Raw genomic sequence first — 20,675 nt, 5'->3', positions numbered from 1 at the left:
TATATTCCCATCCCTACATAACATGAGGCCTTTTAGGAGCTCACTAGTTTTGGGTTCCATGATAACTCCGAAGTTAAGCGAGTAGCGCACGAGAGCACTCCCAGGATGGGTGACCCATCGGAAAGTTCTCGTGTGAGTTCCCAGAAACAAAACCGTGAGGGCGTGGTCGGGGCTCAAAGCGGACAATATCGTGCTACGGTGGTGGAGCGGGCCTGGAAAGTGATCCCCCCCCCGGGCCGGGATGTGACAATACACATTGGAGGGTAGATTGATAATTTTTCATAAAGAAATAGTGTATGGAATTAACTTTGGAGGGTAAATTAGACATTAGATTCACAACCTATATAAAATGTTAAGGACTTATAGGTGAAAAAAATGACGATATTACACTTGAAAGTGTGTCAAGTAACTTAAGTTGACGAAAAATTGGATAAAATAGCTTTAAATATAATAGTAGAGATGAAATTAGCAATTTTTAATGAATTTATGGACTTATTTTACCGAAAAAATAATTTAGGGACCTAATTTTCACTAAGATAATAATCCAAAGACTAAATCAGCACTTCTCCTAAGATTTTTATTGTTTAAGAGAATCAATATATAACCTACATAAAGAATTCAGTAATTATTACAGCCTAATTAATTTTTGAAAATTACAATTAAATACCAAGGACTATAGTTAATTTTTAATCTCAGACAAGATTTTATTCAAAAGTAATCTTCTTTAAGGATTGAAATAGAGTTTTTCGTAAAAAAAATATATATATAAAAACCATGGAGAATGAAGAAGTGCGAAGGGAGGTGATAGGGTAAGATCTTAAGAGGGAAAAATACAAGATAATATATAAAAACAAGGAGTTAACAATAAAAATAATTTGAATTTGTTTTCAGTTTTTTGTTTTTTAGTTTCATTTTGTTCCCCGTATTCGAAAGAAGACAATGAATGGAAGCATGAAAAAAAGAAAACAAGGTTCACCAAATGATGAGAAGAATGACTCAAACACAACTTCACCAACTGATGGAAGAATGACTCAAACACAACACAATGACACATCATCATCATCATCTCTGAGTGAAGAATTTTGACTTCCGAATTTATTCTTGAGCTGGATGACAACGTTTTTAATAAGTTTAAACAAAACCATGTATATACAGTAGGCCTACTTTACTTTGATTTGTTGTGATTAAATAATTAAGTTGCAAATTAACCTTTTGGCAAAGAAAAAGGAAGATCGTATAGACTACTGGCCCAGGGAACATAATATTACATGGTGAAGGTGTTAAGGCAGGATATCTGTCGTGAACCTTCCGAAACAGGCGGCAGCTCGGTAAGAATTTTCTTATTATATGCACTCGGATTCGTTTTATTTTTTATTTGTCATTCTTTTTACTGTGCATGGTTCATTATTTGTCTGCCTACCTACTTATTAGCACTAACATTTATCAACTTGAAAATGAAAAGCAAAAGATATTAACAGATTATTGAAATTGTCAAATTAAAGGAAATTAATTCAAAATTATCTCCATAATTATTGCATGTATTATAGGAATGTAATTTTCAATTAGCACTAATGTACCATACCTATCTAAATAGGGATGGGTAATGTTAGAAAGACTAAATTTATAGACAAAATTTTGTAAACTAAATGATATATAAGTTGATGATTAGATTATAACTTAAACGTTGATAAACGTGCTCATGCCTATTGGTGACACATCATTTAATTTGCCAATTTTGTCTACAAATTTAATTTTCTTAGCAATATTACCCAATAAGGATTTATATAGGGTTTATGATTTGCTCTCTTGATGAGTTTGTTATCAATAAAGCTATCGTTTTTATTCAAAAAAAATATATATATATTACACGGAGTCATATTTCTATATAAATGAAGAACTGAGAACCGTTTGAAAGTTTGTCTGGTATATATTGTTTTCAAATTTCTCTTTGTGGAACTTGAAAATGAAATTTTCCTAGGGTCAAATTTTAAATGTGAGGTTATACAATGAAAAGGCACGTGATAGAGCTCTTAGCACTTTTTGGTAGAAACTTTCTATTTTTTTTATTTAAGAAACTTCAGGGGTACGAGGTTTTTTAACAAAAAAAGAAAAATAAATGATTACATTGCTGGAGAAAAATGTTTTGCTGAGTTTTGGTGAAAACTTTCAAAGCTATGATGAATTTTGGGTCCATCGTTTCTGCGGCCAATTCCATAAAAGTATTACCCTTTTCTGGAAAACTACAAATTATTACATCTTTGGCAATAAGATCACAGAATTGAAGCCCCATGTTTAGTTCTGGAAATATATTATTCAAAAATGTGAATGGACGACAGTCGAATAGGATGCGTAGCTCATGACCTTGATCAAGCTCCACTCAAAATGGTTTGACCAAACCAAAAAAGCTCCACTCAAATAATATATTGCTCATGGTTTCCTTCCATCATCACAAAACCAAAGCCAATTAGTTTGTTTTAAGAAAGCAAATATTCATGAAACTTCCTTGTTATTAAAGGCTTTTCCGTTTATATGCCCCCTTTGATGAAGGGTGATGATATGATATTTATACACTCATTTTTATCTCTTACACATTTTTTTTAATTTTTAATCGTCGGATCAAATGTATTTAAGAAGATCAATGAACAAAAATTAACAAGAGCGTGTGAGAGATAACAATGAGTGTGTGAACAACATTATGCTTGATAAAAATCTCACCTTTCCTTGTGAATTTGCAATTCTGTGGCTTTGCTTTATGTGTTTTCATTCCGAGTCTCAAGTTACCTCATGACGTCAAGTTAGAAAAATGTGAACTTTGTTGTTGTAGAACTAGAGAAAAAACAAAAAAAAAAAAAAATACAAAACAAAAACAATGTTTCGAGCAAAACATCGATTCCGCATCAGCCAAGTTAACAATTTTTCTGATCAACTAGATAAAACTGGATAACATAGAACAGGGAGGCAGATTGTCTGCTCTCCTATTTGGGTACCCTTCTCATCCCCTTCTATTTGTGCGATTACGGTTAAACCACGTTAACATTTTATATTCTTATTGCTTTTTGTCTTATTATCTTTATAAAAAAATCAATATAAAATGTTGACGTGATTTAATTGTGACCGCAAAAAATAGGAGGAGATGAGAATGACATCCAAACAGAGGGCAGACAATCTTCCTCCACGAGCAAAGGCATACAATGGCTTTCCTTTTTGTTCTCTCCTCAAACTAGGGACTAGAGAGTTGTTTCAAGTAGAAAAGTAAGATTTTCGGAATTAAATGTCGGGTTTAGGAAATTCAGGAATATACAGAATAAATTGTGTACAATGAATAATGGAAACCACATCATCAGTGAAAACAACATCTGTGTGTTTAATAATGCTAATCACTAGCATGTGTAGAATCTATTTACAAAACCATGGTGCAAGTTTAGTTTGGAACAAAATATAGATGCCGAATCATTCCTAAAAGTGAATAATTCTAGATGTTCGTTTTTCAATTTGAATGTATAAGAAAATGTATTATTTCGAGCAAAAGGTCAGTATCATGAGACACGAAATGATAGTGTTAGATTAGACTTAATTAATCTAAAATCCTCTTCGTAATTGGAGAATGTAGTATAAGAATGTAATTTCCAACTGTAATTATTATAGGATTTCTATCTCAGTAAGGATTAATATAACCCTATATATGTTGTAATATTTCTACACATCAATGCAAGGAGTTATAATTCTATATACCATCACTCGTCTAGATTTTTTCTTTCATCATCCTCCCGCACATTCTCATCTTCGTAATTCTACCGAGAGTGGATTTTCCGGTATATACCGCAGGATCATATAAAAAGATAATCCTTGATTAAATGCAATTACCGTTCTTTATGCACTCTCCTGGATTGATTAGGGACTAAAAAGTTACTTGAAGTAGAAAAGTGGGATTTCACAGTAATTAAACTTACTGCAGCATGATTAAATGGAAGCCACGTCATCAGAGAAAACAGCTAACACTTCTCAACTTGTATTTTGCATGTCTTCCATCTTGAATATATGCATGCGTTGCTCCTGCGCAGCTTCAATCTGAACGGCAAAATCTAAGATGCAAAGTCAATCCACAAGTTTATAAAAAACACAGAGCACTTCTTCTGCTTTTAATTTTTTTATTCTCTAACTATTCATCTCACTCACTCGTGTATATATATATGCATTCCCAGCAGGCTGTACATATCGGTCAAACACTTCAGGCTATACATTCTTAAGTCCTTAGTGAATACCAATCTTGTCTTTTACTACAAATCATTGCCGAGGGAGAAATCAACGTCGAAGATGTTGCGATTGGTGATCGGAGTGATGGGTGAGCGATATATACTTACTACATTGTTCATAAACCTCATACTGATGTAGCAGAAAGGTTTCTTACCAATGTGATATCATAATTTGTATACTGTTTGTTGCAGGGAATGCTGCCGCTTTGCTGCTTTTCGCTGCTCCAACGTAATGTCAACTGTGAAAACACTCTTATTTTTATTCTACTACCTAGCTCAAATATCGTAACTGATAATACTATTGGTGTTTCCTGCAGATTGACTATGTCCAGAATTGTAAGGAAGAAAAGCACAGAGGGGTTTTCGTGTGTACCTTACATCACTACGCTGTTCAACTGTCTCCTTTACACTTGGTATGGACTCCCAGTTGTAAGCAACAAATGGGAAAACGTTCCGCTCTTCACCATTAACGGCACAGGGATTCTTTTCGAGTTATCGTTCATCATCATCTATTTGTGGTTTTCTACAGCACGAGGGAAGGCAAGTTTCAATTAATTGACACAATATTTTGGTTTTCATAGAAAAGTTTCTGGTGCCATGCAACATCTGCATGGGATGCATGAAAATATAAGGTGAGGTAATATGCGTTGACTGTTGAATACTGTGGACTTGCAGATAAAAGTAACTGCGATTGTGATACCTGCTATTCTGGTGTTCTGCATCACCGCCTTTATCTCAGCCGTTGTTTTCCATGACCACCAACATCGAAAAGTATTTGTCGGAAGCGTCGCTATAGTGGCCTCTGTGTCAATGTATGCTTCTCCCCTGGTGGTTGTGGTAAGTAATTTCTTACGCATTGTTTCAAACAACATTAAAATCTATCTATCAGTTACAAAAAATTAAGCTTCACAATCGAACATTTATAATTGCAGAAGCAAGTGATACTAACCAAGAGCGTCGAATACATGCCATTCTACGTGTCTCTTTTCTCGTTCATCTCTAGCTCCCTCTGGATGGCTTATGGACTACTCAGCCACGACATCTTTGTTGCGGTTCGTATAAATTTTTTTAACTCTATACCTTATTAATTGTTGTTCTGATACAAAAAATGGAAGTATGAAAAGGATTAGCTTGAATTTTTCAACTTGAATTGCAGTCTCCGAATCTGGTCGGAACCCCATTGAGCATCCTTCAACTAGTGCTCTACTGCAAGTACAGGAAAGGGGGAACAGTGGAGTTACCAAACAAAAGGGATCCTGAAGGGAATAAGGTTAACGACGAAAAGACGATACAGCTGCAGATTGTGATTTGTGACACAGAAAATGGCAAAAACTGAAGAAAAAGAATACTCAAGGTTGGTTTAGAGTGCTTCCATTTTCTTGAGAATAATAGGTTTAATATGTTAAGTATATGTTAGTGGAGATTTAACACATTTACAATTCTGTCGCAGACTCGCAGCTAGTTGAAAACACAGTTCCTCACAGCAGTTACCGGTTTAACTCAATAATTCTCCGAGGGGGCGGTTAAAGCAGTAGGGTGTTGTAAAACAGAGCTATTAACTGTTGCAATTTCTTATGAACTTACGAAGTGTGTCAATTTTGTATATAAAATCGCAGATAAGTAATGAGAAGTTTATTTTCTTACTGAGTATCAATTCGTAATTTTTCCGATGTATGCGAAGAGAGAAGTAACAGCGGTAATTAGATTCGACAAAGAGCTGATATATTAACTCTTAAGATGGTAATCCGATTTTCGTTACCTAATAACACAATCAGATTGAACGCTAAAGTTTATATATATTTGCTGTCAGATACTCCAAAGTTTCATAAATCAGATTACAATGAGGATGGGACTTATCTTCTACACAGAATACATGAACTTTCCTGTTCAGCTCAATCCAACTACATCCAGGATCCTTTTTCACCTCCAAGTTTGTCAATTGCTTCCTCGCGTTCATCTTCGCCCCCCACTTTCCCAGTACTGCATACATGTTCGATAAGAGTATGTATGCGGATGCTGGTTTTGGATCCAAACTTAACATTTTCTCAGCCACGCTCTCGCCCAGTTCCATGTCCATCCAGAACCAACAAGCATTTAGCAGAGCTCCCCAGATAACCCCATCTGGTTTAATTGGCATTTCTTGAATAAATTCCATAGCTTCTTGTAAACAACCAGACCGACCGAGAAGATCCACTACACATGCATGGTGTTCAAGTGTAGGGTTTACTCCGTAATTTTTTTCCATCAGGTGGAAAATTCTCATCCCTTCGTTGACTAGACCAGCACGACAACAAGCAGAGAGAATTGCCACAAAAGTAGCAGCATTCGGAATGATTCCTTGCTTTAGCAATTTCTCAAACAGCAACATTGCCTTTGAGACAAGCCCGTACTGCGCATACCCGTTAATGAGAGCTGTCCAAGCTGCCACATTGGGTGAACCAATGCAGATGAATGATGCTTCAGCATCGGTGATGCTTCCGCATTTGGAGTACATATCTATCAGGGATGTCCCAACATACACATTTGATTCAAATGGTGTTTTAATCAAATGACCATGAAGTGCTTGTCCCGATTGAAGGGATCCAAGGCATGAACAGGCATGAAACAGAGCAGAGAAAGTGGATCTTGTACGGTCTATTGACAATTTGTGCATTGTTGCGTATAACTCCAAAGCCTCCTCATGCTGATGATTTTGAATGTAACCCGACATCATGGCGTTCCATGTCACAGGGTTTCTTTCCTCTTTTGTTTCTTCAAAAATCTTTGAAGCCTTATCAATATCACCATTCCTAGAATACACAGAAATCATAGTATTTGAAGAAATTATAGTTCTATGAGGCATACTCTCAAATAATCTCTCTGATTCATCGACTTGACCACTCGTTGCATAACCTTTAATCATCAAGTTATACGAAACTGAATCCTTTTCTTTTAGTCTATTGAAAATTCGCTTTGCATCTTCAAGCCTATCCATCAACACAAGACCTCGAATAAGTGAATTCGAAGCATTTAAACTCGGGCTTTCTATTCTATCATAAACTCTCTTGGCACAATGAACAGCTCCACAAACACAATAAAATTCTAGTAATGCGCCACCAATCGATTCATCAGACTCAAAACCATATTTGATCAAAATTCCATGCACAGCCTTCCCTACACACAGTTCTCCTAATCTCCCACTAGCCCTTACAACACAATCCAAAGTAAACTCGTTAGGCGCCACCCGATCACTCATCATCCATTTAAACAGCTCCAAGGCTCTCTTACAGCCATCCTCGCTCTTAGCGTACCACGAAATCATCGTAGTCCATGCCAAAACATCCCGCTTCGGCATATTCACAAACAACTCCGTAGCTTCACTCATCAAATTACACTGCACATAGCCCACAAGCAATAAGCTCCACAACAACTCATTTCCACCGCGCAGCTCATCGAAAACCCGCTTAGCATCCTCAATTTTAAGGCAACTAGCGTAAAAGTACAACAGAGAACTACCCAAAAGCTCAAAGCACTCTAACCCAGATTTCAAAACCAAGCAATGAACCTCCTTTCCCTCACTCAAAGACCCCGAACGCGCGCACGCGCTGAGAGTTGTCAAAAAAGTCGTCTCATTTAGCCTTACATTGCCGTGATGCATATCTGAGACCAAACGTAGAGCCTCGCTGAATCTTCCCCACTTTGAATATCCAGAAATCATGGTGTTCCATGAGACGACGGTTCTGATTGGCATTTCGTCGAACATTTTCCGGGCAACATCTAGCTGCCCGCTTTTGCAGTGGCGAGTTATGCAAATGTTGGTGGAAACTATGTTGGGGTCTTGGGTTTTCGTAGTTTTGTAATGCAGGGTTGAGAATTGTTCAAGGATTGGCTTCCATCGGTTGTGCTTCCATGTTCCCGCCATCAACGTTTTCAGAGAGAGCAAACAGGTGAAAGCAGGTGACGACGTCGCCATACTATCAACCTTAACCCCCGGTTTATGAATGTAACAAAATGATGGTTGGTGTTCATATCTTCACCATATAACTCTTTTTGCTGGCATATACAGGTTCTTTAAGGAAGGGATCACTATTTTTTGGATGCCTATGAAATACTGGGATACTAAGCGCATTCTTAGGTTCGATTCTCGTCAAATGTGAAGTTAAATTATATTATTGTTAGTTCATTGTAAAGTTTAACGCACTCCCTACCCGACTTACACCTTAATTTAAATAACATCATTTGAAAAATTTACAAAACTCAAGGAAAGGAATAAGAAAGGCTCATCGTATACCACAATCATCATTTAATTAACTAGTTTTTCTTAATTATTAGTTTATTGAATAATAAACTAAATTTAAAAATCTGATTAATTCAAATGATATGACTGTTCACATCAAATGCCATCTAAAATAGTATGAAAATGTAGTAAATGTTTAACATGGTATGAATAACATTATTCAAAGAAAAGTGAGATTTTGCTTGTCTATAATGCATGTTGCTTCCCAATCAAGTTACCCATCTTCTAGCTAAGAATGCACTTATATATCTGAGTGTTGTATGTAAATAAATATTTCATTTTAGTGTCTCGTACCTTAGAGTGATTTCTAATGTGCTAAGAAGACAGATTTGATTTGGTGTAACCTAATACAAGTGGCTGAATATTAAAAAAAAAAAATCAACCGTTTTAATTATAATACTTAGTATACTAGACAATATTTATTAGACGTTAATAAATCTTCATATTTGTGTATTGATCTATCTTTTTCAGATTTTAACTGAAATAGCCTTCAAGTGGAAAACCCTGTACCATTATTAATAACTTTAACGATTTCAGCATGTAAACAGATGATATATTCGAAGAAACTGTTAAAACATTTGCATTATTCAAAATTCTCTTATGATTATAGAACATGATTTTTTTGGTGAATTTATTATAACATATCAAATTTTCCATGATTCACAGGAGAACTTCGTGTCGTTTCAAGCACAGTCCCGAACTGCCACGTGTCGTCAACCCACCATTAAAATCCCAAACACAAGCGTCCTCCATGCATGAAGCCACGTACCAGTTCTGTTTTCTCATCACTTGCAGAGTCTGTCTTGTTCTTGCCCTGACGCAGGAGAAGCCAAGGGTTCTCGAGCATACAAGGGATAAATAACCTGGGAATCGCTCAACCAGGAAACCAGAAAGGAGAACAAAGCTGAAAAGCCCTTTTCATAATTTTATTAGTTCGCAATAAACATACAGAAAATCATTAATTTTCTCAGATATATATTGTTACGCGATGGTGAAGCTGGCGTCGGCAAGGGAGTTCCGAATGTACGGCCCGAGGCTGAGCCGGAACCGGGCCGAGTACATGAACGCGGGGCTCTACGAATTTGCCACCGCCGTGCTGCTCCTCGGGTTCGTGGCCCAGCTGTCGAACGAGCCCAAGTCGGGCCTGCTGCTTATGCTTATAGCCTTCTTGTTAATTTTGGTGGTGAATTTGCATGATCTTGTGGCTCACCTGGCCATGTTCGATTACCGGATGCCGTTGATGGAGTTCGACTTGCAGCTCGCCCTCGTCGAGTTTGCTGTCCCGGTGGTTCAGGCATTAGGCACGGTTCTTTTGTTCTTGGGGATTCTTTTCCTTCTTATTCAGGTATTTTATCACACATATCACATATTTTTGATTGAATAATTTGGAACTAGCTACCTTAATTGTGTTAATGCTAGTATTTGACTTCACTCTAGTAATTAGGATCTAAGTAAGTATACATCATTAAGATTGTTAATTCATGATTAGTGCAGTAATCACTTAATCTTTAAGCAACTCACAAACTGTAAATACTGGATTTGTACCATTCATTTCGAAATCACGGAGCATATTCTTTCTTTATTTCTCACTCTAAAAATACTCTCTCTCATTCTCGATTTCTCCCTAGCTTTTTAATTAAGAAAACCAACTAATATTGATCATACCCTTTTTTCGCGTACAAACTCATATGGTGAAAAGTGACCATTCAGATGGTGCAATAGACCCGGGGAGTGGTACTAGTATACCACTCAATGGGCCAAAATCATGACAATCTAACGAGTGTGGGTATTTCTAAATATTCGTATTGAATACGTGTTCATAATTGTAGACAGATCGTTGATTATGTTGGACATATCTTTGCAATGTGTTCATTTGTTTGTGACTTGTAAGTGCTACGTATTGTCACAATTGGCAGGCGGAGAAAGGATATGGGTACTCTAAGCTTGAGAGGCATGCGAAGAACATTCTAATTGCTGGTCCTGTTCTGTGGCTGCTTGGATCGATCCACAACTCGTGCCAAATCTACGAGAGGGCAGACGGGCATGTCCAAATACTTCAACAAAGTGTGCATATCCCATTTCTGATTGGGAGTGTGTTGTTCACAGTAGCTGCAATTCTCAACAGCCGTGAGCAACATAGACTGTCCCTTCATGGCCTACGGATACTGGTAATTAGTCCTTAGTCCTTCCTCCTTAACTTAATTAAGTTCCTTTAATTTTGATTATTATAATCTTTTACACAATTAATTTATTGGTAAATGCGTGCAGGGTAGAACTTGGGTGTGGCTGGGGACGGGAGGAAGCCTGTTGTTGCTGATAGGAGGACTAGCAAATGTGGTGAAGGTGTTCAAGATGCAACAAATGGGTGATGGACTGAGGCTTGAGAAACTGCGGGGAGGGGCGCAGGAGAGGCTCGTTCGCGGAAGGGAAGGCCAGGTTCCGCTTATAGTCGAAGATCATCGGAGGAGATCGTCACAAAGACCATCAGCTCGTTACGATAACAATCATCATGCACATCATGTGGAACCAAATCCAAATGTAGCTGCAGAACCAGCTCCTACTCCTTACAAAGATGTTCTTGTTGGTCAGACAAGTTGAATGGTATATAACTTAAGGGCCATACTTTGTGGTTTGTAAGCACCCAGTGTCAGTGAGTGATATTTTATTATTTTTCGCGTTAATGAAGAACAGAAAGGATTTGAAAAGCTTGAGTTGCATACAAACAAACAGTTTCCGGAAGCCACGGCTGCGAGTAAAACGCTCAACGGTCACAACAATTGGAGAAAGGAATACGACAAACTTTTGCACGATAAAGTATTACGCCAATAACATCACAGTTCGAAATGGTTCGGTTTAGGTCTTAAACTAGCAGTACGATTGAGGATTTTTTTTTTTTTTTTTTTTTTGTGATATTTAATCGTTAGATTCTTTGGTTAAATATGCAATGATCAAGATCCAACAGTTAAAGTTCTCGATGTACTAATATTTCAAAGCATCATAACATTTTCAGTACTTGTTTAGGGCATGTTTACTTACCATGAGAATAAATCGGGATATCAAGGATTAGGCTATGAACAATCTAGCATCACAATTTGAAATGGTTCGATTTAGGTCTTAAACTAGTAGTATGATTCAAGATTTTCTAGTATACTCTGGGATGTTCTATATTATGTGATCTTTAATAGTTAGTAAACACATGAACGAGAATGACATGAATTCCTTTGTAATTCATTCCTTGAAAGTAAATTACAAGCCCTTAGTTTCCGATTTGGTTAAGTTATTTCTTCTAATAACTCATAAGCAATTAACCAAATGCGATATATTATCATATGCCATAGTAGAAGTTCTGACTTGTTTGATAGTTCTTAGATATCATAACGCTTTTATACTATGAAAAACGTTTTTCTCACGTTAAATAGTAACAGTTAAAACATTTAAGGTAACCAAACACCTGAAAAATGGTTTTACAAGAAAGCACTTATGCCTTTTATATTATCAAAACATAAATAGAAGAAAACAAATACAAAAGGTAGCTAGCATTTCTCTTTCGGGAATAAAAAAATCCGATTTTATGCAGAACGTTTACCAAATGGGTTCAAAAATAATCTTTCGTTTTTTAGTTAAATGGGCTCGAAGCCCACATTTCAAGTTTTGTAAATCCTTCTCTTTCTTCCTCCCGAAAACATTTTGCTGTACTAAAGCAGGCCAGGTGGGAGTACTGTGCAACACGGGTACTCAGTCTCAAGAACCCTAATTTGCTGACAATCCATCGAGTTTCTAGTTCCTTTCGATTCTTCAGGTACCCAATTGTCCTCCTTTTTAATCCTTTAGATTTTTTCCCCCAATTTTAATTTTCAATTCGCAATTTTCATGTTTCTTTTTGTTTAGTTCGTCTCAAATTTTGCTTTTGCCTTTTCGATTTTTCACTATCGACATGCATGTATTTACCATTGCTAGCTTGGCTGGGATACTGCACTTGTTATTTTCATTTTTTCGCGTTTGCTGGGTTCGGATATGTTGTGAATTATTATCATTTATAAACAAGGTTGAATTTTGAGGACATTGATGTTTTTTTCCGTCATGAAAATTTCCTTACTTTGATTTGCATATGCATTTACAAACGTTCACAATCAAATATACAAATAGTTACATGCATTCCATATATATATATATGTGTGTGTGTGTGTGTAGGGCTTACGTACGGATAGCTACCTAGCCTTTTAAAACATTCCAAATAACTGCCTGATGTTTTGAAAATTGGACGTCTGTAAGATCACCCACGACGTAAGGGATGACGTGGACAAATATTGAAGCGCGGTTTTACTGCCACATCATTTATGGAGCTCTAAATCTCCAAATCGGCTCCTTTACCCTAACTTGACTAAAAGTAGTCGATTTGGGGAATGGAGAGCTCCATAGATGACACGAGAGTGAAAACCCGATTCAATATTTGTCCACGTCATCACGTAATGCTTGTGATGAATCACTTAATGTTGGTGAGCTAATGGATGTCCAGTTTTCAAATCCTTAGGTTGTTATTTGGAATGTTTTAAATGGTTGAGATCAATCGCCTGTAACGGTTGGGCAGTTATGCGTATATATTACGGGCATGAAGTGTAATTTTTCATTGTGTGTAGTTAAGATGAAGAGTAATGAGTTCATTTTCTTGTGATGGAGAATCTAATTATGAAATGCGTCTTGGTGTGGTGATCGGAAGGACTGAGTATTTATCTGGTGTTGTTTTGTAGGTATTGGGTTGGTATACAGAATGGCTTCTGTGTCCAGTCAGCCACAGTTCCGGTACACTCAGCCACCATCTAAGGTGCTTCATTTGAGGAACTTGCCGTGGGAGTGTACAGAGGAGGAATTGATAGAACTGGGAAAACCGTTTGGTAAAGTTGTCAACACAAAGTGCAATGTAGGAGCAAACCGTAACCAGGCATTTATTGAATTTGTGAGTGTAATTTCAGTTTTTTGTTTTGGTTCATTCTGCTTTTAATATATGTTTTACTGATTACATTTTCCTTTAATATTTCATGAATGTTTTTAGGCAGATTTAAATCAAGCTATTGCAATGATATCATATTATGCGTCATCTTCAGAACCTGCTCAAGTAAGAGGGAAAACTGTTTACCTACAGTACTCCAACAGGCAAGAAATAGTGAACAACAAAACTGCCGCGGATGTTGCAGGAAATGTACTGTTAGTAACAATTGAAGGTGCGGATGCACGCCTTGTCAGCATAGATATTTTACACCTGGTAAGCAATTTTGCCTGCTTCCATGTTATAGTTAAAGAGGTAAACATTTCAGTACAAATATGTTAGCATTAAGGTATTGTGTTTGGGTTGTAAATCCTCTTGTTCTGGGGTGCTTTTGTTTGACTTGAATGTGAATGGATCAGCAGGCCCATTTCAAGAGAAAATCTCCAATGGCAGCTTAGTGCATCGGGAGAAAGAGCACATGTGTGTTTGTCTCCTTTCTCCTTCTCTTAACACTGCCTCTTTCTTCCCTACTCTTCCTCCTCATGATCCTAATCCTACCACTCTAATAGCGTGGACTGCTTTCATTTCTTCTCTTGTGCACCCTGCATATCCCCATTTTTAATTTATACATGCTCGTTTTATAGAATTTTTGTCTGTTGCTTTGTTTCGTCAGCGTGATTGTCTCACACTTTTACGTTATAGTATCTCTCAAGCTTTTAATTGCACCCCCTTTGTAAATTTAAGAGCATGTTATACAAAAACTGGCTATATGCTTTAATGAAATTTGTTAAAAGAGTAATGACATCACTCTTATTCCCTTTAACTAAACTGGAAATTCATGGCCCCATAGTTCTGTACATCATTCCAAAGTAATAAAGTTCTATTATATTTTGTAGATAAGATAATGATTTTCAAATATTTTAGTTGAAAGATTAAGACACTCCCTAAAAATAAACTCAATGTCACTTTTGTTTTTTAATAGGCTGTAATGAAGTTTTGCTTATAAAGAAAAGAGTAACAATTGTAAGCTTTTTAAAGTTGGAAAAAAAAAATTGTGTGTTTTTATTATTTGATAATAATTTGTAGAGGGCTTATCTCTGGAAGTTTGTTTTCAAGTTTCTGAAGTGTATTGTATTTCCCTATGTATATTTTTCTGAATATTATTCTAGCGATGCAGGTATTTTCAGCTTTTGGGTTTGTGCACAAGATAACTACTTTTGAGAAGACTGCGGGATTCCAGGTCTCTATGAGTTAATTTTCTTCTAAATTTATAATCAGCTTCCGATTCCCTCTCTAAATAATCTCATTTTGTATTCTTCTTTTCAGGCACTCGTGCAATTTTCAGATGCAGAAACTGCCACTTCTGCCAAAACTGCACTGGATTCAAGAATCATCCCTAGGTGACAATTGTGTTAGTTGTTTTACGTGGTATCAAGTATCAGATTTAAAAAGTGTTCACACATATAGGATCTAGTCACCTGTTGGCTATTAGACAGCCTGTAGGGCACGAAAGCTCTCTCGGAAAACAGTTTTTTAAACTTTGGGCGTGTTCAAGTGCTATAATCTCCATTGGGTGTTGGTTGTAAATATTGCTTTTAGATGATATTTGGTGATGGCGTCTCATTTTCTGCTTGTACTCTTTGGCTCAGGTATCTGCTTCCCGAGCATGTGGGACCATGTACTCTCAGGATAACATATTCTGGACACACTGATTTGAGTGTGAAATTTCAAAGTCACCGAAGCAGGTATTCACATGTTTGTTTTTGTTATTCCAGTTCCTTGGAAATAATACCTTATTTTATGTTGCACCCTCCTACATTGTTTCTGTATTTATGATGTTTCCTTTTCTTGCAATTATTTATAAAACAAATAAATAAATAAATATTTTCTATTATTGGACTGTCTTTATCTCTATGTAGGTGAGCACTGTTCTTACTTTACCCATTTTGCTGATTCAGGGACTACACTAATCCTAACCTTCCAGTTGCTCCATCAGCCATAGATGGAAGTGGTCAGGTAATGCAGTGATGGGGGCAAAATCTGTTATTAGGTTATATCATGAGGGTGAGGCAGGCAGACATTTCTGTACCAAGGCCCTTATTCATTTCGATCTTGGCATGCATGTCACATAAAATGTTTTGTATTTTTATGAGGTGTTTTTGGTACGTATCAGTAGATTGGGGAAAACAGGAATTAAATTCGTCTGCTGGTGCTTTTTCTAGGAGATACTTGAGACTAATTCAACATTGTGATGTAAACTTGTATCTTCGAGCATGTTATATCGTACCTCTATTAATAGGGTTCATTGTTTCATCATTACAGCTAATTGTGGGATTGGATGGGAAAAAGCTAGAACCGGAGAGTAATGTGCTTCTTGCATCCATCGAAAACATGCAGTATGCTGTCACCTTGGACGTTTTACACATGGTATATCTGATTTATTTATAAATATGATCGTGTTCTTTTCAACCATGTGGATTCAGTCGCAAACTGATCTTTTCCTTTTCCTGCCACTAGGTCTTTTCTGCTTTCGGGCCTATTCAAAAGATCGCCATGTTTGATAAGAATGGAGGGGTTCAGGCCTTGATTCAGTATCCAGGTACCTTTCTACTAGCTCTCTTTCATGGTTTTCAAAATTGGAATGTAAGGGTTTGATGATCTGACCTGATTAATCGGGACCTAGCCAGCTGACATATGTATGGTTGAACCTAAGCCTTACGGATTTTGAACCTAGGCCATACTGATTTTGAGCCTAAGCCCTATGGATTTTGAACCTAAGGCATACCGACTTTAAACCACCTTAGCCTTGCTGAGTGAATGTTAGGTTGTTTATTACTCATGTACAAGGTGCTGCATTTTACAATTCCCGTAGAAGTAACTGCTGATTATACATGGGGCTAATTATGTTGTGGCGTGCAGAGGTTCAGACGGCTGTTGTTGCCAAGGAGGCCTTGGAAGGGCACTCCATATATGATGGAGGGTTCTGCAAGCTCCACATCTCATATTCACGCCATACCGATCTCAGCATAAAGGCAAGTTAAAATATATTCCCCGAAGGTCTCCTGGATTAGTCATTTGCACTTCTTGTTGGTGTTCCATTTTCTTTTTCAACTTTCCCATGATTTCGGGAGACGAGCTGTGCCTAATGTTCTGCGCCTACCATGCTGATTACAGGTGAACAATGATCGGAGCAGAGACTATACAATCCCTACCATTCCAATTGTGGCCGCACAACCGTCAATTCTGGGACAACAGCCAGTTCATCAGAGTGCCACGGTGCCTCCATACAGCGGGGCTCAGTATGCTGATCAGGCTGTGATGCCTCAGCCTTCTGCAGGGTGGGGACCAACTGTTCCGGCAGTTCCTCAGTCCATGCCGTTTCAGATGCATAATCAACCGTACATGCCACCCGGAACTATACCTATATCTTCTCCTCAAATGGGCCCTGGGATGATGCAGAGTGGTCCGCCGCCTCCGCCCTATCACCATGGTCATGTGCAATGACACCTCTCTTATGGAATTAACCGTTAAAGTTGTCGAATCTCCGGTCATTGGATTATGGAACACCACCTCTGCATATACAAGGAGCATTCGAACAAAGGGAATCTCCCATCTGCAGAAGCCGCCTAATTGCGAAAACTTCATAATCCTGCTTTCTTTTGCTTGAAATTTTGATAGAGAGATTCTGTAAAATCAGTGGGTTTCAAATACTTGATTGTGCTGTTGACTGTTTTAAGGTTTGTTAAGATAATAATATCAACTGTTAGTTTAAATGAGTTATATGTGTATGGGACAAGGAAATTAGGCGTTTGCTGCCTGCCTTTGGTCCAAAATTGCAAATTACAATTTTTCTCACCATAGTATTACCGTCTTCTACCGTATAGTTTAGCACTGAATTTTTATAGTAAAAATAAATAAATAAATAAATATATATATATATATATATATATATATATATATATGATCGGATCCGTAGCATCACTTCTTTTACACAGGCACACATTTTGTAGGCTTGTTTTGTAATGTATTTTAACAATTCGAATTGTCTATTTTTAAGGTCTTATCTTAAAGATCATGCGTATAAAAAATCACTCAAATTCGAAATCATATGAGTTTTAATGAAAAAATATTCTAAAATTGAAAGCTGTTTAATTATCTGATTGTGGCTTGATAAATAGACAACATTAACAATGAAAAGTTTGAAATAATAATTAAAGGCTAAAGCTTTTCAATTTAAGGGAATTTTTGCAAATTGATCTATAAATGATGGTCTACAAAATAAATGGTTGAGATTCTTTTGTGCATCGAGCTAGTAATTAACGCCGTATAAATTTACTAATATAATCATATATAAATCTTACTTAGGTACGATAAGTCTTGTATTTTTTGTGAAAATCAAATGACGCAATCTGAATGATTCTATCCAATTTTTCTTAGTCAAGTAAGCCCAATTGTTACTATTTCTTTCCAATTGAAATTTTCCATTTGTTTTTATTTTTAAGTATACGTTTCAAAAAGATCTCCCATCTCCTATCAGCACTAGGAATACCTAAACCGTCGATCACCAAGAAGTCCTGCGGCTTCTACAAAAACAGGAAGAAAAAAAAAAGCATCACAGCCGAATAGTATAAATAGAGGGAGCCTACGAGCTTCCATTGCATGCAACAAAGGCAAACACCCCCCCTTCTCTTCTTCACTTCTTCTGCAGCCTTTCGTCACTGTAAGTCTTTCTTTCCTCAACGTTGAATATTTAGGGTTTGCACTTTTTCTTCTTTTGTTTTTCACTTCGGTGAATCGATGTTATTTATTTATTTTTTACGCTCACGAGTTCTTGCTTTCTGGGAACTACCAAGCAGATGGTTAACTTGCAGAACAAGGGACTCCTAAATACTTCAATTTCCTACTTGTTTGTATGTTTTTATCTGTTTTTCAACTTACTTTAATTGCTTCTTTTCTCGAGTCTCGTATTTTTTGGCTAGGTTTTAGGAAACCTCGATTCCTAAGAATTCTTGCTGGTTAGAGGTTGATTTGTTGTTTTTTCTTCAGCTCGTGTGTGATTTTTATTTTTTTTCCTTTTACTCTGTGTTTCTTCCGTTCTTTCTGAAATGTATCGGCATATTATCGAACAAATTAGGGTTTAGGAAAACTTGTGATTTTCCACATTCTGCAAGTACACATATATATAGGGTGACCCAAGCCAACAAGGCTCGTAGCTTTGCGAGGGTCGGGAGATAAATTGTACTTAAATTGATGTGTCGTCTTTGTTAAACTATTGATAATCTCTGCATCAAATCATATTAATTTGCATTTTTCACTTTTGGATTGCAGGTCAGAAATTGTGCTTTTATAAAAAGCTAGGTTCAATAGTTAACAGTTCGGGAAAAGATGGGAGCACTTTGTGATCCTAGTGAAGCCGAATTGGACTTCCTTCAACAAAGGCTGTTATTCAAAGAACACTTTCGAACCAATCATATGAAGGAATCGGGGTCTGCTAATGATTGTCCGAACGATAAGAATACAAGTGACAAGTAAGTTTTTCTTTCTTTTCAGATTTTCATCGACGAGGAAGGAATTGATAGTGCTGCATTTGGTTTTGAGATGGATGAGTTTTTTGACACATAATGCCTTCATTCTTGCAGCTTCGGAACATTCTTTGGACCCTCACAACCTACCATATCGCGAAGAGTGCTCGAAGAAAGAAAAGTACTAATGCCAGGATTAACGAATTTGGCATCCAAGGTCAGAAATTCTGATGATCAGGTATGCAACTATCAATGAAACCAATTGTCAAGAAATTTATTTGCATCCTGACATTAGTGTGTAACTTTTCACATCAGTGTTTCAATTTCTTATCTAGGGTAAAAAGAGCCTGAAGAGCCCTTCCTCAACTACAACAAGGTCTGGTTCGACAATGAAAAATATAAAGGTATCCCGGGATTACTCCTTTTTGTTGTCAAAGGAAGCAGAACCACCGGCAACTTCAAAAGGGGAGTCTGGACTCGGTAAAGATTCTATCTTGAATTCAAGCAATGCAAGGACTCCGGTTTCTGGTACGAATAGAGCTCCTTTGGCGAAGATGAAGCCTGAAAAGAAGCAACCTTTGGATGATAAAGAGAGACATCATGAGAAGAGACGATATTTGATGCCAAAGCAGTCTTCCTTGCAACGTAAGGTTCCGAAAGTGAATGAAACTTCTTCAACGAAGTCACTATCGAAGAAACAATTGGAACAACGAAAGGATTTGCATCAACCTACGAATCTAAAACCAAAGCCAGATAAAACTCGGTCTCCTCCACAACAAGAGAATTCAACGAAGTCACTGCCTGCATCGAAGAAACAATTGGAGCAACGAAAGGTTTTGCATCAACCTGCGAAAGCAAAACTGAAGCCAGATGATAAAACTCAGTCTCCTTCACAACGACAGAATCTTGATAGGTACAAAGCCTCCTCATCAAAGTTACCATCTTCGACAAAGCATGACATTAAAAAAGAAAAGCAAATCCTCCAACCCAATAACACAAGAGTGATGCCGAAACAGAAAAACTCCTCGAAAATTAAGGTTCTTTCTCACTGACATGCATTCATATTTTCCATTCATTTGTTTGTTCGTATTTCTTTCCATCATTCTGCGAAGAAGCTCATGAATTTCTCTGCATCGAATTTCATCAGATCAAACGCGATGTGGCGGAGAGTTCTTATGATCACAAAGTTGACGTTTCTTCTATGATCCAATCAATTTTTAGGTAAGAATTCTGTCTTGGTTTTGATTTCTTGGTTTACACTTCTCATGTTTCGTATTATCTTAATATTTTGGGTTGTTGTTTTTCAGACGTAAACGTAAGCATATTCGTGAGGAATATTCCGATTCCGACAATGATGACGCTGCAATGGTTTCCACCTTTGATGATATTATTAGAGAAGAGAACAGGAGGTGCCATTTTACTTTACCTCTTCAAGTAATGAATTACATTAACTTAGTTGCATATTTACGTGCAAAATCTAAGTGTGCCACTCTTTTGACAGTTCAAAAATTGCTAGGAAGGAGGATGAAATCGAGCGCCTACGGCTCGAAGAAGAAGAGAAGCAAGAGAGGTTAAGAAAACCAAAGAAGCAGAAGCTGAAAGCATACAAAAGCGATTCCAACTCTTGATGTAAATGACCT

At 37.1% G+C, this 20,675-nt stretch overlaps 4 protein-coding genes across 5 annotated transcripts; 3 read left to right on the top strand and 1 right to left on the bottom strand.

Moving 5' to 3' along the window:
* Window positions 1–4,314: 4,314 nt before the first annotated feature.
* LOC137721067 (bidirectional sugar transporter SWEET3) lies at window positions 4,315–5,589 on the top strand. Its single transcript, XM_068460189.1, has 6 exons — window positions 4,315–4,342; window positions 4,446–4,482; window positions 4,571–4,793; window positions 4,929–5,090; window positions 5,186–5,305; window positions 5,410–5,589. The coding sequence occupies exons 1-6, from the start codon at window positions 4,315–4,317 to the stop codon at window positions 5,587–5,589; spliced, it is 750 nt and encodes a 249-aa protein (XP_068316290.1).
* Window positions 5,590–6,036: 447 nt separating this feature from the next.
* On the bottom strand, window positions 6,037–8,205 carry LOC137721066 (pentatricopeptide repeat-containing protein At2g13600-like). Its single transcript, XM_068460188.1, has one exon. It carries the CDS (start codon window positions 8,203–8,205, stop codon window positions 6,037–6,039), a length of 2,169 nt encoding a protein of 722 aa, XP_068316289.1.
* A 1,312-nt stretch (window positions 8,206–9,517) lies between these two features.
* LOC137720412 (polypyrimidine tract-binding protein homolog 2) lies at window positions 9,518–17,286 on the top strand. 2 transcript variants are annotated; one of them, XM_068459481.1, is made up of 13 exons: window positions 9,518–9,874; window positions 10,446–10,697; window positions 10,798–11,122; window positions 13,254–13,483; window positions 13,580–13,789; window positions 14,691–14,753; window positions 14,840–14,913; window positions 15,163–15,258; window positions 15,472–15,529; window positions 15,836–15,940; window positions 16,031–16,112; window positions 16,433–16,545; window positions 16,688–17,286. In XM_068459481.1, exons 1-13 carry the CDS (start codon window positions 9,518–9,520, stop codon window positions 17,015–17,017), a joined length of 2,295 nt encoding a protein of 764 aa, XP_068315582.1. In that variant the 3' UTR covers window positions 17,018–17,286. The 2 variants fall into 2 exon arrangements, with proteins under 2 accessions (XP_068315582.1, XP_068315583.1); XM_068459482.1 differs by lacking the exons at window positions 9,518–9,874; window positions 10,446–10,697; window positions 10,798–11,122 and adding an exon at window positions 12,174–12,328 and having other exon boundaries at window positions 13,278–13,483.
* A 1,612-nt stretch (window positions 17,287–18,898) lies between these two features.
* LOC137721065 (uncharacterized) lies at window positions 18,899–20,663 on the top strand. Its single transcript, XM_068460187.1, has 5 exons — window positions 18,899–19,041; window positions 19,153–19,273; window positions 19,371–19,948; window positions 20,343–20,444; window positions 20,537–20,663. The coding sequence occupies exons 1-5, from the start codon at window positions 18,899–18,901 to the stop codon at window positions 20,661–20,663; spliced, it is 1,071 nt and encodes a 356-aa protein (XP_068316288.1).
* The last annotated feature ends 12 nt before the right edge of the window (window positions 20,664–20,675 follow it).

Source organism: Pyrus communis, chromosome 16 (assembly GCF_963583255.1).
Source record: "Pyrus communis chromosome 16, drPyrComm1.1, whole genome shotgun sequence".
Lineage (NCBI taxonomy): Eukaryota > Viridiplantae > Streptophyta > Magnoliopsida > Rosales > Rosaceae > Pyrus > Pyrus communis.
This window is presented reverse-complemented; position numbering and strand designations above follow the sequence as displayed.

Excerpts from the sequence above, each read along its gene's own strand:
- LOC137721067 (XM_068460189.1), top strand. The coding sequence starts at position 4,315 with ATGTTGCGATTGGTGATCGGAGTGATGG. Across the intron at positions 4,343-4,445 it reads ATTGGTGATCGGAGTGATGG|GGAATGCTGCCGCTTTGCTG; the intron begins GTGAGCGATATA and ends TGTTTGTTGCAG. Across the intron at positions 5,091-5,185 it reads CTTCTCCCCTGGTGGTTGTG|AAGCAAGTGATACTAACCAA; the intron begins GTAAGTAATTTC and ends TTATAATTGCAG.
- LOC137721066 (XM_068460188.1), bottom strand. The coding sequence starts at position 8,205 with ATGGCGACGTCGTCACCTGCTTTCACCTGTTTGCTCTCTCTGAAAACG.
- LOC137720412 (XM_068459481.1), top strand. The coding sequence starts at position 9,518 with ATGGTGAAGCTGGCGTCGGCAAGGGAGTTCCGAATGTACGGCCCGAGG. Across the intron at positions 10,698-10,797 it reads TTCATGGCCTACGGATACTG|GGTAGAACTTGGGTGTGGCT; the intron begins GTAATTAGTCCT and ends AAATGCGTGCAG. Across the intron at positions 14,754-14,839 it reads AGAAGACTGCGGGATTCCAG|GCACTCGTGCAATTTTCAGA; the intron begins GTCTCTATGAGT and ends TCTTCTTTTCAG.
- LOC137721065 (XM_068460187.1), top strand. The coding sequence starts at position 18,899 with ATGGGAGCACTTTGTGATCCTAGTGAAGCCGAATTGGACTTCCTTCAA. Across the intron at positions 19,042-19,152 it reads GATAAGAATACAAGTGACAA|CTTCGGAACATTCTTTGGAC; the intron begins GTAAGTTTTTCT and ends TCATTCTTGCAG. Across the intron at positions 19,949-20,342 it reads CAACGACAGAATCTTGATAG|ACGTAAACGTAAGCATATTC; the intron begins GTACAAAGCCTC and ends GTTGTTTTTCAG.